The sequence below is a fragment of the Falco rusticolus genome, chromosome 4 (genome assembly GCF_015220075.1).
Source record: "Falco rusticolus isolate bFalRus1 chromosome 4, bFalRus1.pri, whole genome shotgun sequence".
NCBI lineage: Eukaryota > Metazoa > Chordata > Aves > Falconiformes > Falconidae > Falco > Falco rusticolus.
In genome coordinates, this window is record NC_051190.1 from 61012163 (window position 1) to 61031383 (window position 19221).

General features: G+C 36.8%; 1 protein-coding gene across 1 annotated transcript in view; it reads right to left on the reverse strand.

The window, feature by feature from the left end:
* The window catches only part of PTPRN2 (protein tyrosine phosphatase receptor type N2), a 663462-nt gene that overhangs the window by 407468 nt on the left and 236773 nt on the right, over window positions 1-19221 (reverse strand). Inside the window, exons 5-6 of the mRNA XM_037386391.1 lie at window positions 15335-15497; window positions 1247-1721 (exon numbers count right to left, since the gene is read on the reverse strand). Of these exons, the coding sequence (XP_037242288.1) occupies window positions 1247-1721; window positions 15335-15497 (638 nt within the window). The remainder of the gene's footprint in view (window positions 1-1246; window positions 1722-15334; window positions 15498-19221) is intronic.

Consider the following 19221-nt stretch of genomic DNA (forward strand, 5'->3'; position numbering starts at 1 on the left):
TGTTTTGAGTCTAGTAACAAAATTGTCTAACCTGTGCAAGAGACTTACAGTGCCACCTGGATTTGATTTTACATTATAGTTCGTTCCTTGAAACCTGTTATCTCTGGGCACCATACCAAGAATGCTTTCACTTCTGAGCATCCCTTGATTGCAAGCATTATCTTTCCTCTGTTGCAACTTTGACATTTCTGTGTATTCTGTTTTTTAAAAAAAACCAACCATATAAATCAAAGAATGTAAAACTTTATGGATTATAGTAACTACAGAAAGGATTCAAAGGAACCCTCTTACATATCACCAAAATCCATTGGGATAGTGGTGACTGTGGTGTAACAGATGTAACTGTTTGGCGATGGCTGAGGAACAATTCTTTCATTTTTCAGGCATTCTGAACCACTGGAATAACATCAATAGTTAGATGAGTTTAAAGAAACAATAAAGTCAATGAGAGTTATTTCCTCAACTGTAGCTGATCCCTGGCCATGATGTGGAGACCCATCATGTCTCACAAAGCAGCACATAAAGTGTATCACAGCATCCCATGAGAAGTTACACTCCATCTTCATTTAAATATTAGTCAAACTATCACATACAAAGGAAATCAGAATTTGGCCACTGTTAAACAGCATTAGCAAAAAAAGATGGAAATCCAGCAAATGGGTTGTTTCTTATAAAATGTCTATCCAAAACTAGATGTAACCTCACCTTCTTGATTTATACTGTGTCCACCTAGCCACACAATTGACGGATGCCTCTCCTCTCTGTTCTGTACCAGAATTTATCTCAATGTTAACTTCTGTGTCTAACTTTGAATTTTATCCATGGTCCTTGAATTTCTAGCTAAATACAGAGAAATGGAACAAAACCAGGCATTTCTATATTACCTATATATAGTGTGGGATGTATACATAAAACCAGATTTGATAGGAAAGATATACCCATAATCACATGTTGTTTGTAAAATGCTTTGAAAAATATAACAAGTTACATAAATGCTACAACTTATTGAGTGCCATATATTTCTGCATGCATATGGAAGGTGGGTTGAAGAATGTGGGTAGATGTTTGCAGAGAAAGTAGTTAGGATGATGAACATTTTTACTGTATTATGGCAGATATAAATATGCCAATAGTAGGAGATATATCAGAATGTCTACTTTTTTTTCCCCCCGTTTTTTTTGCAAAAATACTCAGTGAATACAAGGAAAACTTCCAATAAGTTAAAATAAGTAAATATCAGCTTTACCATCCACTACACTCAGAGGGTCCTTTGGATCATCTTGGGAAGCGGATTTATGATTCAGCATCTCAGGGGTCGGCCCCAGCACTCCAGATGCAGGTCTTGGCTTGAACAGTTTCTTCAGTTTAAAATCTTCTGCTTTTCCTTTGGCAAAAGTTCCATCAAAAGGACTGACTTGCGAAGAGTAGAATCTATCAGCATATATGTGAGGCCCCTTAGTCCTGCTGTGAGAGCTTTTATCATTGTTTTGGGCTGACAAGTTCTGAGTGATGTACGTATGCAGTGCAGCCATCAGAGATTTTTGGTCAAGCGCCGTTTCTGACTCTGGCGAGAATTTATCTGGCTGAGGCTGGCTGAAGGACCTCCCATGGAGATTTTCAGCATGCTGTTGATGGGATATTGATGTATGGGCCAAAGGAGATGATCTTTCTTTGGGTTTTTGCATCATGTAGTACCTGATAGGATCATTATAGATGTAGCTCTAGAGAGTAAAAGGGTGAAAAAAGGACTGGGTCATCATTGCTTTGTAATGATTATTGTTACACAAGGATCACAGACATAATCCTTAGTGTTTTACCGACCAGGAAAACAATAATTAGAATCTGTAATGCATATGTAGGTAGCAAACCTCAAACCGGTAAGTTTGCTTTAAAGAGGCACTATCGCTTAGGTACAAATTTTGTAAACCAGATTATTAAATTATCAAAAAGCAAAAGAAAGAGATCAGAGAGAGAATGATGCAACTTCAACTTGATATTAATTATCTATGCACTATCTGCATTCAGTCAGACACAGGGAAGTTAGTAAAGCCACTTTCCCTTTGGTTTTTACTAGACTTGAGAGAGTAACTTGTTTTGTTAGGTTACTTACCAAAACCTAGCAAGTCAAATAAACAATGTCATTTTTTAAAGAACACCAAGGAAGCAAAAAAAAATATTTTGTATATATTAAATACTTTGTTCTATTTTAAAGGAAATAGTTTTGCTTTTTCCCTAAATTAAACCTCTAACCAAAATGCCCTCTGACAGTATAAAGAAAAATAAAAGCAGCCTTTAAAATGGGTTTCCATTTGGGTTTTGATTTTGTTTTGGTTTAGTTTTTTTCAGGTAAAATAACTCAGCAAACTAAGCAAGAATGTAAAAAATGTTTTAATCAAGCTAAAACCATGTTTTCATTGAAAAAGAGCTGGGTAAAAAGTGGAAAGGTGGGCTGGCACTAGAGTTTTCTATTTTCAGTTTCAGATTTTCAAGGATGCACCAGATGGGAATCTAGAACTGCAAGACAACATCCATAGCTTTCATTGATTTTTTTTCTTTTTGTTGATGACAAAATTTAGATTTGAGGACAAATTTTAAATTGCCTTTAAGTCCTTTAATCCTTTACCTCAGTATATGAAACAATAGACTCATTAATTAGTATTACATTTACTATAATTTAATTGTAGAGACATTTTTGGTTTTTGGTTTTAACAAACCAGTTCCACCCTCCTAAACAATTTCAAAAAACACTTTCCTTCATTCTCTGCTAAATACAAATATAAACCAAGACGTTTACTTATATTCAGAACGATTCCAATTAGATTCTTTGTTTCTAAATCCTTCAGGACACTTTGCTAAGTTGCATCCCATACTGTATGTATGTTGAAGAATGAGTCCTGCTTCTCAGCTGTGGTTTCTTGGTTAAACTGTCAAACAAACTACATTACAATGTGGGAAACTTAGGGCAGGGATTATTTCAACTCTCACTGCTATAAATTATAATGGAACACTAGTGTCCCTGTGCACTGATAGCATAATGGTTTAGGACAGAAAGAGCTGCAAAATACATAAAGCACAGAGACTATATACCCCAGAGGAGAGCAATTAGTAGAATTAGGCCAGAAAAATCATTATTTATATATTTTCTACTGAAATTTGTAAAGGCAAAATAAGTAAGGCTGATAAACTATTCCAGAAATGAATAAAAAACTTTAGATTTTATCCTGTTCTTTTTTTATAGACAATAATTTTGCTCTCCTTCTGAACAATTTTATTTCTTCTGATAAGTCAGTTGATTTTATAATATATATTCATAACCCTTGCTTTCCAAGAGGGTCATCCTCCCCTGAGAAATTATTGAAGAGGTTCATTCCATGATTCCATATGATGATTTGTAGACTTATGGCTTATGCAACTTTATTACAGAAAAAAATGCACTTTGGCTTCTTTGGTTTGTGATCCACCAGTGCAAGGCTTTTGACTTCTGCAGGTGGTCTTTAACATAGAAACATGTTTTGTTAATGTCAAGAAATTGGGCTAGAGTAAGACAGTGTCAAAGAATACAGAGCTAGAGATCAAGCCGCTTTTTGTATGAAATATTTTGATGTCCCCTGGGAACTGTATCAAACAACAGCAATATAACTGGTTTGGTGCACCAGCTGCAGGGTGTGCACTGCTCTGATCAACACCAAGAGGGGAGCCAGTTGTAAAAATACAAGTTCAACACTGTTTACATACTTAATAGCAAATCCTAGATGTGAAAACTACTAGTTGTATGTTTTTATTTCTTAATTTCAACAGATCTTTGCATGGGGTAATTAATTCTTTAATGACACTTAGATTCCTAGAAGGAACTGCAGAGGCTGATGCAAAGCAGTCCCAGACACACCAAGTAGTTTATAGAGAATTCACGTAAACTGCTGTCTGTCTATCCAGCCCCTGTACTCTCAACCTTGCCACCTTTTGGATGACCTTCTGGGGACAAGGGAAGGAAGAACAGGGAGTTGGGAAAGGGAGTAACATGACTGGGGGGAAAGGACATTCCCCATTCAGCCATGGAAACACATTGTCAGCTCAATCCAGTTTATGTGACTATACCACGATTTCGATTTCTGTCCCATATCCAGCTGCCTCTTTAGCCTTTGAAGCTTTACTAATAAATCAAGTCTTCGGGGGAGCAAAACTGCTAGACATCAAGCCACGTGTGAAAGATTAGGTTCAGGAGATGTGGGCTGGCTTTTGATGAGATATTTAACAAGTCCAAATACCCTTTAACATTAACAGATCTGTGATTTCCTGCTCCTGCAGACAACAGGCATCAAGAAAGAAAACACAACAAAACCACCAGGTGATTGTTCACAAATTGGATATAAGTAAGTGCCAGTCCTGAGCTCAGAGCTGCACCTCTATCAAGAAGGGGCAGCCTCTCAGCAGCTTGACAGGTCACACTTTGGGCAGTAAGGGATGAAATATTAAAAGTTCTAATTAAAGTATAGCACCAACAGCTCAGCTGTCTGCACAGTACACTCAGATACCAGCCCATCTGATGTAGCTTAGTCTGACTTAATTAAAGGGATCTCACAGCTGCATGGCAATCCTCAACTTGGAGGAGAAAAAAACCCTACCTTGCCACCCCCATCTCAAACAAAACACAGCACCTGAAGTACATGTGCCAAATGAAATATGCAAGGTGAAACCCAAGTAAAATTGCAGTACAGATAAACATAACACTAGATTATGGGTTTGTCTAAGTGCCATGGGAAAAAACATCTATTTTTTACAGAAAAAGATATGAGAAAGATCTGTTATATGTAGTTTGGAATCCAGTGATGATTTAAATCTTAAGTTACTAGTAACAATTGTAGAGCAATGTGATAATCTTATTTGCAGTGGTTTTGCAATCAAACCTCCTGAGCATGGACATTGCTAGTTTGACTTACTTCAAAGTTAAATGGCATAATCCATGGTCAGTGAAAAGAATCTGCAAATTTCCTTGTTGGTGCCTTTGGAGAAGCTGCTAACATTACGGAGAAGCAGAAGGAAACAGGGAGTAAGGAAATTTTAAAGAGAAAATGATTAAACTGGTTTAATATAAAGAACTGCCAACAATAATAAAAGAAAAAAAAAAGACAAACATTTAATGCAATATGTAGAACTAACAAAGAATACCATAGCTACCTTATAGATTATTTATACTGAATAGGGTTAGAATACAAGTCCCTATTACTATCAGGAACTTTTTTCTTTTTTAAAAAAAATAGGTAAGATACTGCTCAATTATCTCATGTCACTGATACAACACCTTTTAAAAAATGCTCCAAATTGCTTAAAAAATCAGTTAAAAAAATCTTATTTCTCCATCTGCACAGGATTTTCCTCTTCTTCACCACCTTTCAAATAAGCTATCTCAATAATTCACACATTATCAAAAAAGCCCACACACTAACCTTTCTGAAGTTGAAATTGTTAGGGCAATGTCTTGTATGGTTTAGGTGTGTAAGTAACTGACATTTTCTGCATGAAAGTTCACAGAAGGGCACAATAAATTACACTGTGCAGATGCACTGTGCAATAGTCTACGGACTACACATTTTCTTTTTTTCTTTTTTTTTTTTTTTTAAATATATTAAAAAGGGGACTGGATTAGATGCATGCAACCCAAGGCACAGGTAAATGCTGTTCAATTTATCCACAAAGGGGTAGATTGATGTAAATGTTTCACCCAAGTGCAGAAAGAATGGAATTAAATTTATGACAAAATAGTTACTTTCTTGAGGATACATTTGTTAAATCTTGAAGTCATATAAAGCTAACAAAAAATCCCTTAGGAATGCAAAAAGGAGAAATCTTCCTCCCACAATTTTATTTAGCTTTTTCTGTTTGATGCATTTTCACAGATTAATTTATGTTTGCTACCACCTAAATTTGGTTGGGTCATGATTACACCTACAATACTTCATTTGTTGTTCTTATTTGAGATAGGGGCAGTATGCTTACTGAAATTAGAAAATAAAATCACAACAAAGACTGGAACCAGGCTCTCCCTCAACAATGGTGTGATAACATAAAAGTTTCCAAAGGCTACCAAAAATGAAATCATCTCATACTTTAACTCACTGTGAGGAGTGAAAGAAGCGTAACTTTTTCTACCAGAAGCAGTCTGGATATTTTGTGACACTCAGGCACTTGCCTCATATAAACTCCTGATGTGGGAAACACATGCACTCATGTGAACATGTAACTTAACAGGAGCACAAGTGGCACTGCCTGACTGCAAGATCGAAGTCTGGGCTGTGAATTTGTACACCTCAATTTACCTTTACTTGGAGAGAAATCCAGCCAGCACTGAAACCTGAGGGCCCAGAAGTCCCTGGGATGGAGCTGTGTCCTTTGGGTACCACAACTAAAGTAGCCAGGCCTGTGCTAAAAAAGTTTCAATTCTTTCAGCTGGTGAGCTGCTGCTTTCATACAGTGCTGCACTGTCAGGAGGATATCTTAGCAGGTTTACAGCTAGGTTCTAGCTCACTGAAAGAGGGGAAGTCCTAAAAGCCACTGCGTGCTGTAGACATGATGTTACACACTCTGCACCAAATTCAGTGTTACGTTTGTCTGAAAATAATAGGTAAAGGCAAAGAAAGATTCAATTTTTTGAGCAATAGTGGAGCAAAAACCTTCTCTACCAGCCTTTTTTTACTATGTATAATGACATTATACCATGGCAAGAAAACACTGCATAAACCCCAAGAACCTGGAAGACTAAGTAAGAATCCAGAAACTGAAAAAGAGGTCAAACCAGTGTCTCCTGCAGTGATGAGATAGCATCAGGCCATGGTCTTTTGACAGATTCATAGGCTTAAAGCAACAGGCACCATCACAGTCATCTCATCTGACCTACTATTTCAACTAATAATTTTCTGTAACTATCTCCTATTTTCTTTCTGAGAATTACAACAGCTTTGAAACCATTTAAGAACTACATCAGAGAAGTAAAAATGGCAAAGTTTGTTAATTAACACCCCGTAGTTTGCAATGTCAAAAGCTTGATCAAGCAAAAGGGGTCCTCAGAGTCTCCTTTGATCAAAACTAGTGATGACTTTGCTTCCTAATGTGAAATTGCAGTGTTAACAGGATTTTCTGGAGTCTGACTGTATACCATCCAATAATCTACACCGCTGTAATTTCAGTTGACAGAGATTTGATTGTGAGCAGCATATTCTACTCCTCTTAAAAAAAAAAAAATCATCCAAAACTGGATGAAAAAAGAGAGAGGATAAATACATTGGCTTCTTTCATGTATGTTACTATTTAAGAAATTCACTTTTAAGTCCAAATGTTCCCAGCCATTCTTGATCTCTTTTGGGATGATCTTACCTGCATGCCTACCCTTCAACCTTCTCCAACAGACTCTCTTGCATGAATAATTTTTATCTTTAGTCACCATTTCTTGTGTTGCTGAGGAACTCACTACCTTTAGTTCTCATAACTAACTGCTGGTTGTTCTCTCTGTTTCTGACAAATCTCCATCCTATGGGCTAAACCAGAGTTCCCTTGGGCATAGAAGTGCTGGATGGTCTCTCTGACATTCATCATCAGCTCATCAAACAAAAAATGTTAGTTTTACACATTGGGTTATGCAATAACCTGGTTTGTCTTTACATATAAAGGGTGAAATGTGTGGAGAAAAAAATGACAGGTGAATGAACCCCAATAACCTGATCAATGCCAAGAGGCCCCTCCCCCAGCTCCTCCCTGGGCCACCACAGCAAGCCATCAGCCATGATGTCCAGGACTCTTGTCTGGATCACCCTGCGGATTGAAGGAGTTACTGCCTACAGGGTTGTGGGACTCCTTACAGGATGCCAGGAAAAACATCTTGTCATTGTACAAAGCATATAATAGGATGTTTAGAGAAAGGACCAGAAATCAGGGCGGGTTGGGGAACAGCTGTGGTGTAACAGCAGGAAAAGGCAGTAAAAGGGAACCAGTAACATGTAAGCAGGTTGGCTAGTACACAAGTCTGACCATACGTTGTCTCTGATCACCACAGTCTATCCCATCTTCTCAATAAACTCTATTTCTAACTATTCTTCTGGGTGAGAAGCTCTATTATGTGTGCATGTCTGTATGGTGGTCTGAGTGCCAATATCCAGAGTCAGACCATGGGTCCCATGGTGCCTATTGGCAGTACCTGCTCCACTTGGCTACTGGTTAGACATGGGGACACAGACTATCAGGCTACCACGTTCAGAAGCTCTTTAACATTACCAGTAGGAACCAAAAAGTCACAGTCAGCCCCCAGTGAAAGGTAGAAATTGTGCAGCATGGCAATCAGTGCCGATAGATATACCAGGGTGTACCAGCTTCCCTTGTTTAAGAACAGTTTGCTCATATGTCAGTTAAGTCTGTTACTTAAGGCTTCAGTGAATGATGTTTAAACACATTTTCTGTAGGCATATGCTGGTATATTGAGCTATCTCACTATCTAAAGATGATTTACATAGAAACATGAAGATCTTCATCTGCCAAGAGTTGAGCACATTAGCACCATTTCAATATACTTATAATTCTAACATATGAATCTAGAGAACACTTTTACCCAAAGAAATGCAAACGATTAGAGATCTTCAGGATCCACACCTACAACACTGTTTTACAACTCCATTGAAAGCAACCAACTATTTGCTGGACAACTGCTTCAGGTAAGGTGAGGTTTTTTCCCCTCATTAAAAAAAAAATATAATTGTTGTTGCACTGTCCTGAAATGTATACACCAGCACAGTCACACAGAGGTTAGATAAAATAAGTTTAAATTTTTGTGAACTCTACCCTCTCATTTGATGAGTATGATCTAAAAATAAATACGGAATATACGCTAAAATTTGTACCAGCTCCATTGTCTTCTATTTACTGAGCTCAGTGTACCAAAGAACAGTGAGTAAATATTTGCAAGACAAATAGCAAACTTGCAGGAGAAATGACAGAAGCAAACCCTCTAAACACACGGTATTTTGGAAGACACATGGTATTTTGCAAAAAAAAAAGAGCTGATTTTGAAGGGGTGGGGAGGGATCTAAAAAAAAAGCAAAGCTTATTGTTCAGTCTGTATTTGAGGTTTTAAAACAATCTATGTTTCATCTGGGAATTACCAGCAATTAATTAACTGCCCTTTTAAATAAGCCTCCAGACTTGACACACATCATTTATAATATAATTTCTACAGTACATGTATCTTCAAATCAGTGTTAAAATAATTAATCTTTAGAAGACAGCTGTGCAATAAGGGAAATTATGATTTCTATGTTAGATGTGGAAATTCTGTCACAACTGATAGGTGGTAGGTAAAGGTAGGTGTCAGGTCTAAGACTTGAAAAGCATGATATTGGCACTAGAATCTTCACTTACCAAATTATTAATTAAAAAATTAAATCACAGTTCACATTAGATCACCAGACTGTGTATTTATGCCACAACTATAATTTTACTAGGCTTTGTAGCCATGAGTCTGCTAGATCTTCAAACGTAGAGGTACTAGTCCTCCCAGAAAAAAATTGCTATCTACACCAGATTCATGCAGGATGGCCAGCAAGACAGATTTTACAATGTCTTATTTTATATATATGTATTAGAATAGATGATTCACAACTTGGAAATTCCTTTTTTCACTCCACTGATCATAAAGAGTTTAGGTTCACTCACACCAATACAAAAAACTGTATTTGGTCAAATGAGTTCTACTCTGGTAATTACAGAGTTTTCTTTGTTTGCTGGGTTTGGGTTTTTTTTTTCTTTGTTTTTGTGTTGTTGGTTTTTTTTAAAGGACTGTCATGTTTTCATTTTACTGAAAAGAACAATGGAGAGGAGAATGATCCAAAAGACAAAATACTTTTCTGGGATTTGAGGCTTAACTTTTAGTGTACACTGTACCAAAAAATTATGCACTACCTCAGAAAAGCTATACAATCTGTCTATGTCAGAGTATTAGTTCTTCCGTACTCTGTAATGGCATAAGGTAAATAAATATATCAAAACTTGTGAGACATTCAGATACTATTCTAATGGTCATTGTACAGATATGCCAATAGATGGACAATTCTGTAGTTTCAGGGAGACTCCTTTATCAATTATTCCTGATATTTGTATGGAAGTGTTTATGCATAGGGTTAATTATATTTTTCTTATGTATACATAATTCCACATAAATGAAATATGAACTTAACATTTATATAAGCAGAGTTTAAATGTATACTTTACAGAAAGTTTTTTGACTTTTCAGCAGTCAGCCTTCAAATCAATTTCTGATGAACTTCATTCAGTACTGTATTTTAATCAGTGTTAGCTAAATAAAGGTCCTGCTTTTTTGCATCAAAGCTCCAGATTAAAATGAGCAATGACTGCGTAATTTCTTACTAGTTAATCACAGTAATTATTATTTGCAGATAAGTTCAGAGTACATCTTTGAGCACCTGTGCACTCAGATTTTCTAAAATAAATAATAATCCTTTTTAAAAATTACCACATATCCTAATTCTTTCAGGAGATCAATTACAAAGCATAAAACAATTGATTTTCAACCCAGCAAAGATATGAGTCATCTTCCCTGAATGTGAAGGAGGAAAACAGGTGGAAGGTTCCCTCTTGCAGTAAGGACTAAAATATAAGCTTTACCAAATGCTTTGTCTAACCTTTGTACCCTTCTAGATTCCAGCAAACTGACTCTGCCACAACAGTTTTTGTTTGCACCTTGTTCCCTTTCAGCGCCATTGTACTGCTGGTCTAACAGCCAGCCATACCTCTCTGTCGCTAACCAGTCACTTCATGCGGTTCCCCTTCATGAAATCTATGAAGAGCTTTACCTTTATTAATTACTTCTTTGATGTAAGCGTTCTGTTTTTTCCCAGACTCGTTGGTTTAAAATTTATAATATCTCAGACTTGGAGATTTCTGCAATCACAATATTTATACATAAAGTATACCTTGAAATGAACGTAAGTAATTAAAAACCAAAGAAACAGAAACAGCAGAAAATAGATGAAACTCCCTGAGGACTCGGAGGCAATTTTCTCTTCCTCCCTATACTACATATAAGGGCCTGAATGGCACATGAGCCTAAGGAAGACCTTAGCAGCAGGTAGGACCATGTCTGAAGACCTCAGAGGCTAACTCAGGAGGAAGGTATATAGAGCAGTTACACGAATCTTCTAGCCCTAAAACCTAAACCATAAAAGACCCCTGCAACAAGAAATGCAGCACTAGCACAAGTACAGCAGGCAACTTCCTTATTCCTACAGCCTGTCCAGAAGGTTTCCTGGAGGAGCCAAAGGAGCATCCAACCCCAGAGTGGAGCTGGGAGACCAGAAGCGTGACTGGGCACTGGTCATGCAGTGTGGTGGACACGATTGCTGTGTGCTATAGCCCCTGTGTCTGAAATGAGCCCAGCACAGCGCTGTTAACCAAAGCAGTGCACTTTTGCCGGCATGAGGCATTAAAAAATTCACAAGTCAGGCTACCAGAAGGCAAGAGATTATGTTAAACTGATAGCTAGTTCAAGGAAAAAACAAACAGTTCCAGGTGACAGGGTTTTTTGTTTGGTTTGGGGTTTTTTTTTTCCTTCTGATTTTGAGACTTCTAAGTACATTTGTATCACATTTCAAATCTTCTCTTTCTGTGATGGCTAAAAAATTATTCTTGGTCAGATGAAGGCAGCATAATTGAAATCTCCTGTAACTATTCAACTGCAGGCATTTGGACTTTTTTTAAAAAATATAAGATCATTCTTCACTGCCTTGTCTAACAGCTGGTGATGGTAGACAAAAGGAGTATTTGCTGCCATACTGATCACTTTTGCTGCCTCTCTTTTTTGCTTTGTTTAGCAGCCACTGTGGACATAGCTATTTTTCCCTTTTTCCATCTCCTTTATTTAAAGATTTCCTCCAGGCTTCCCACATGCCCCTGCTATGCAAACACACAGAGCTCACCAGCAGGGCTACCATCAGCAGCAAAGCAAGCAAGCTCTCCTTTTACAGCTGACTAGCTTTAGCAATACCATTTGCATGCTATCCCTTCAAACCCAACAAAACCCTGCTTCTCAGTTTCTGTACGAATGTCAATAGTACAGTATTTTTTTCAGGGGGTTGGGTTTGGGTATTTTTCTATGAGAGGAGTTTTTCCTAACCAGAGGGTAGAAGAGCAGGGGAATTCCCACATGATTTGAAGCCTCTGCATTTCTTGCCTCAGTAGATAAGATAAACCAAGCTATCTCATTATGTGTTTGTGCCTGGCTATATGTCATTTCCCATACTAAGTCCAGGTTTGGCAGAAAGGAATCAAAAAGACTGATAATGCAGCATTTTGTGAATGGTAAAACCTTCATTAAGCCCAAGTGGAGGGGAAAAACACCAAACAAAAACCCACTAGCTAATGCTTAAGTAACAAATGCCCCCAAGTGCCCATTTTCTGAACAACTCTTTTCAGCTTAACTAAAGTGAAATGCTCTTTACAGCTGTAATCCTCGGGAAACAGACCCACCAAATCTTCTGATTTACTGCTATTTATCCACTGGCAGAGTCATTATCAACTGGCTAGATTACAGCCTGCCGTAGATACCGTCTAAATACCGAGAAAAATTTTTAAGTTGGTGGTGAACTTCAAGTGCTTCAAAAATCACTCAGAGAAGCTCTTGCAATAAATGGTAGGCATTATAGGAATTTTGATCCATCACATGATTTAAGTTAATTAGTGTTATTTCTGCCACTGTTGTATCAAGCCTCAAGCTGATAGTTCTTTGAACAAAGGAAATAGGAAAAAGTTACTTGTTTTAGGTTTTGCTGTGTCTTATTTTACAGCTTTATGTATAACTGTATGTATTCTGTCTACTTGGTAATGTTGAAGCTCTGTAATTTTATTCCAATAATACATGTGGAAGATAGTACCAAAACTAAAGACCAAAAGTTTGTAAAACACTTTGATTAATAATATTCATGTTCAGATACTAAATAACACTTTTGGAGTATAACAAATATTTTTAAATCTTTGCCTTTATTCTTCCTTTGTTTTATTCTTGGCCAGAGTCCTCTGATGACTGTTTTGGAATAAATCAGAATCCACTCAGGAAGCCTGCCTAGAAGCACTAAATTTCTGCAAGATTCAGCTGTGCTTCATAGCAAGTAAGGTATCAAAGCCAACAGTGTTACATCTCCTGCTCCCCAATAACAAAAATGAAGTGACAGAGATAAACATATACTTGAAAGAAAATTATTTTTAAGAAGGACAAAGGCTCTAAAGCTGCAATTTTAGGTTTAAGTAGGGTAAAGTACCTCTATCCTACCCTTATTTTTAATCAGCAAAGTGCAAGAAAGTTAAAAAGATAAGATCTTGCTTCAGTTATTTAATGTAGGGTCATAACTAATCTAAACACAAACAAAGGTACTAAGATTTTTTGAAGCATGCAATTAAAGTGCCAAAGAGCCATTTTCAATTTCAAGTGATATGACCATATCAAATGCAGCTCTTACACTTACTTTCCTTCCTACTCTTTTCAAACTGTTAAATTTAATATTTTTTTTCTGCTTTCTGGAGTAGCAAAAATCCTGTTTTCTCTTTTGTTTAAATATTATTTCATTAATGATCCAATGAATCAAGGCACAAATACAGTGGCCGTCTTCTTTCTTTTTAAAGAACAGCAGTTGCATTTGATTTGCAGAGGACAGAGAAATGTCTCCAGGATTATTTAAAATTCATGACTGAGTGCTAATTTTTAAAATAATTTTCATTTGTAAATATATATTTTTTATATTACAGGTAACACATCTGATTCAGTGTCTGTTGTTTTAAAACGCTTTTCAGTAAACAGAAGTGTACAGTTTGCTCCTATACATGCTTCATTTCCAGATTTTCTCCTCTTTATCCCACTCCCCCAGGCTTCAGAGTACCCATCTCCATGGCAACACTCGATAAGGTTGGTGGGTGGTGTTATCACAGCAGGCTTCCCCACAGAAGGTCTCAACCATATGGATTATTTATGAACTTGCATGACAGCACCAGACCCACTGAAATACTTCTTGAGCAAGTTTTCTTGTCTCTGAAAGCCAGTGATTCAAAGCCGGGCATCCTCACTGCAGTCAGCGCCCATGAATAGAGAGTGCAGAAAAAGTACCATGAAAGCGGTCACTCATCCATCCCAAAAGCTGCCTTGCCACTGCCTATAGGTTCCTTACCCCTGATGAACACCTAATGACACACGCCATAAATCATAAGCTCTATATATGCCAATCAGTGAAATGGGAAACCTGCAGCTTCTGACAAGGATAGTAACATTTCAAGTTATGCCATCACTATATAGTTGATACAACTGATACTGTTGTTGGGAACTGGTGTTGCAGATACACTGCAGTAGTTCTGTGTCTCTGAGTTAGCGCCTAGAAAAAAAAAGTTTGGCTTTAACACTATGTTTTCTTTACCTGATTTTTTCCTAAAACTTCAGTATGTTTTTTAGCTAAGGTGGTTGCATTTGCACTTTATTCATGCAAACAGCACATACAATTTCTTTTTAAAGGATTGCTATAATAACAGCTTATTTCTTTAAATTAATAGAGTATTTTGGCTAAACACAATTTTCGAGCAAAAGATACAGGCCTGTAACGGTCTGTCATAAGCAACCCCTCCACCCAATCAGTTTTATAAATTTATCAAGCTCCATCTTCGAGCAAGACAGATTTTCTCTAGGAAAGAAAAAAAAGTGTTTTAGTTCTCAAACAGGCATTTGTGTGTTTTTTTAAAAAATAGCCAATACTCAAGATTTAATGGTTGTGATTTATCTTCCTAGCTATCCGCATATTTCTAATGTATACATATGAACCGTAATTGGTCATGATAGGCTTTCTTTATAATCAATAAGGAGGAAATGTTGAGGCACAATTCATCTCAAAATCTGCTCAAAGATTATGTTAATTGTACTCTGAGCACCATCAACTCCAGCAAGAATTCAAAGGGTAGTTCAGCCAGCTTTTTGGAGAGGAGCCACTCAGATGCTGCAAGAATGGTTTCAGATCAGTCAGTGAAGATGTTACCACCTTTATCCCACTCTTCCTCCTTCCTCACATACAATCCATCTCTAATTGAGATTAAATACTCCAGTTCAGAAAAGCTGTATTGTTTACAAGGGTGAAGATGACTCAGGTCATTCAGAGAGAACTTGATTAGTGCAGTTACGATAATCAGTTGGAGGAGGCAGTAAGAAACAATGTCTGCTCTTGAGACAGAAGGGAAAACTGAAAAATAAGGAGAATTCAGAGAGGGAAGCCAAAATGACATAATGTGGTAACCACATTAGAAACACTACCTTGATAGAAGCTTTGTCATTTGTCTTCCTTGGGTATAAATTTGTAGTTGCAGACTGGGAGAGAATACCGAGATATTTAAGATATTGCTGAAGAGAATTGGCCAAGTCAACATCATTTTCCAGATCATAATTTCTTCCATTATCTGCATTCAGCCCCACAGTCCTGCACAGAAAAAGCAAGGAAAAAAAAGTTACCAGCCTGTACAACATAACAAAGTGCCCAACTAAAAAGGCACTGCAAACCGCTGAAGTTAGTTCCATACACAACAGTCGCTCAAAAGCTTAGCAACCACAAAAGTATAGAAAATTCAATGTTTCAGCAAAAGTAAAAAAAATCTTGCACTATTAGCAATTTATTCCATGAATCAAAGTTAATGATCCAACAGGAAGTCAAATATAATGCTTACATCAAGGCAAAGCCATATTCAGAAGAAAAGAGAATGCTTGTAAAAAGAAAATATGGATCATTAAATTGCACCCCAAAGAAATATGAGATGGTTCTAAGATTTAAAAAAATTGCTGAATGATGATGAGATTCAACAACAATTTGGCCCTGCACCAATTTATGGAATACAGTGAGAATACTGGATGTGCAGAAATAACTGAGCAAGTCAGCTCCAGCAAACAGCTTAAAAAGGGAATAATGAGATTGAACAAGTATCTCTTTTGCTCTCCTCAGGTGCCCTCGATTCACAGGATGGCAGTGTTTCCTGAGTGGTTTAGACAGATCTTGGTGACGTTTGCAAGGAAAAGCTAAAAATGTGATTAAACAACAGCAGTGTAGAGATGGTTATATGGGATTCAGAGCAGTGTCTGCAATGAATCTGAATTATTACTGGCTCTCCTCATCTATCTCAACAACATGTCAATGATGATGATAATTTGAATGTCAACACCAGTAACTATTTCATTCCTTGTGCAAGAAAGCAGAGAGGGTTCCAAGTCTGCTTTCTTCCCTGTGACACATTGTTTTGAGGGAAGTCACCTTTTTTGTGTCACCGTTTCCTACCCACACACCTACACACTTCCTCAGTGATGAACAGCTCCAGGTGGAAGAGCCTTCCAGCTCAGGGACACAAGTCATCATTTGACTTTCAACATGTCCATGCCACTGTAAGCAAAGTTTTATTCTACCAGCCCATGTCATGGTGCTTATGTAGGGGCACAGCTTGAGAGTGCTCTTATGTCCTTCCTTCCATGCTTACAGATTTATCAAATGCGTGTCCTGACTAATTTAATACCAATAAATGTAATTAATAATCTAATTTACAGTGGTAGCATTGCAACCAATAGTGCTTAGAGGGTTGCTTACTTTGACGTACCAGAAAAAACCTGCACCTCTCCCCAGTGTAAAACAACCCATCAAGTAACCAAACGCCAAGAAAACAAAGGTTTACTGCAAAGAGGACTATAGTGATCTTGATATAATTCACCATCAGTCTTGCTTAGTCCTCGTGCTCTTCATACTTTTTACTCTTATTCCAGAGCTTTAAATTCTGCCTTATGACGAACTGTGGACAGGCAGGTAACACTGTTCACCTCCTTTTCAACTTAAAGCCAGAGGAAAACTGTTCTACAGTTTTAGAAAGAGCTGGACAGTGTGCTTTCTGCTTCAATAGAGATGAACTAATCCAAAGAGGTGAAAGTTTCCCAGTTTCAAAACCTCATCTTTCATTCATCAATTAATTCCAACACCTATCTTCTCCGTTCTTTGCTAACTTTGAAAAGAAAAGGAGAATGGAAATACCAGACCAAATTCTGCCCTGAGGATTTCCACTGGAGCTAATGGGAAATGAATGCACAGATAAAAGTCAGTATTCAGGTTAGATTTTCAAGCCCTTATTTACAGTGTATAATCACACCGGTGATAGAAGCAAAGTTTGGGGTCAAAGACTTCTCATTTTTCTTATGGAGACAGTAATTACACTCAAATTGTGTCTAAATTCCACATCAGTTGTAGTATTTTATACTGTAAACTTTTAGACATTTAAAAAGTAAAAGTCTAACAAAGCATTACATTTAATTTGATGACAACTTTCATGAAATCCTATTAACACATCTGAAAGATTGTAAAAAAAATTTGTAGTTCACTAGTATATCACTGTTGTTCACCTTATTAACACAAAAACACATTAAGTGAGCTATTATTGCAACCAAATTAAAACATTTCTTTTAAATTTGATAAAGTGATATTGGAAAATGAATGAACAGAAGAAATGAGTTCTTCCTGTGCACTTATTTGGAAGCATTTTCAGTTTAAATTTGTTCTGAAAAAGGACTTTGCATACAATGAACTTTAGGGTATAAAGACAATAACATATATAATTATTTAGCCACAGAAATAATTCTATATTTGCTACAAAACCCCAATACTTTAGGAGCTTTTGTGCGGAAATATCTAAATCACTGCACCTCAGATATTTCTAGAATGTTGTCAATAAATACCAAACTTTTTAGAATAATGTTTCTCCCTTTAAAATGCTGTGAGAATCTTATTACTGACTTAATGATGGTTATATTATGGAAATAATGCTATACACCATTTCATACATTGAAGTTTGCTGGAAACATTTGTGGTTTTGCCTAATTGCACCAATGAACACAGCTGACATTTATTCCCTGTGTGCAGAATGGACTCTTTTCCTTTATCTTGGATCCTCTTTCAAGAGTGGGGGTTTTTTGAAATTTAATAAGGGCCCAGGAAATACCGTGTACACTCCAGTTAGCCACCAAAGAAAGAACTTTCATCTTGAAATCAAGCTCCCAGTTTTAGCATTTTGTTAAGATGAAATCCATGTCTTCTGTTTCATCAGATTTCATACGCACTAATTTAGCCTAAGTCAATTTACCTTTCAAGTGTCTGAGTCTATTTTCTCGCTCTCACTAGCTCTGTGGGGATTAATGACTCATTAGTATGACTTCATATTGTCTTATTACACACGGTTACCCTTAATAAAAGGTCTTCCTGCCATAATGTTTCTTTGATAATTAGATACCTACACCAAGTTGCTTTTTTTAATTATTTAATTATTATCTGATAACATTTTAGCAAGTGCATTGAGCACACCGAGCATATAGCAAACTTGATGAGAATCTACAAGGTGCCAGAGGAAAAGTTCCTACTGTTCCCTGACCTACAGAATATATTGTAAATGGCAACAAGAAAAATCAATTAATGCTTTAAACTGTTGGCACATAAGATAATGCTTTCAGAAGCACAGCTTGGTAACTTCAGAAAATCTATCCACAATAGGAATGGCTATAAGTGGAACACATTTGAAATTCTGATGTTCCTAAAGTGTCAATAAACAAAATGGGTTATTTTTTTAACATATAGTTCTAGCTAAAATGCAAAACAGCTCAAACCTGATCACAACAGGAAGTCCTAAAAGCGATCATCTGTTTGTTCTCAGTCTAAAAACTAAATTATTTCTTATATCTTCTTGTACTTTTTATTTTTGTGTAACTATGAATCTGGAACACTGCAGAATACAGGCTTGATCTCATGGAAATCTGGCCTATTTTATCTTACTCTCATGAATAAAAGTTTCAGATACACTTATTCTAAAAAAAATCCCCCAGAAGATATTAAGAATCATTTCTGATACCATGTACAGAGAGTAATCCATACAGTAACAGCATTTTGTGTACCTAAGATTTTGTGTATCTAAGCAGCAGAAACATGTTTATGGATTCAACCGCATGTTGTTGTCACCTTTATGATAATCTATAGATCAGTATCTTCTGTAGAAGTTAAGTTTCTATTCTACTGTACTCCTGAAATGTATAGTGCTGTAATTTTAAGGAATGCTTTTGAATCAGCAAAAATGTGAAATATGGCGTCAGATTCTATGAATTTAAACAAAAGAGGCAAACACAGCTGAAGC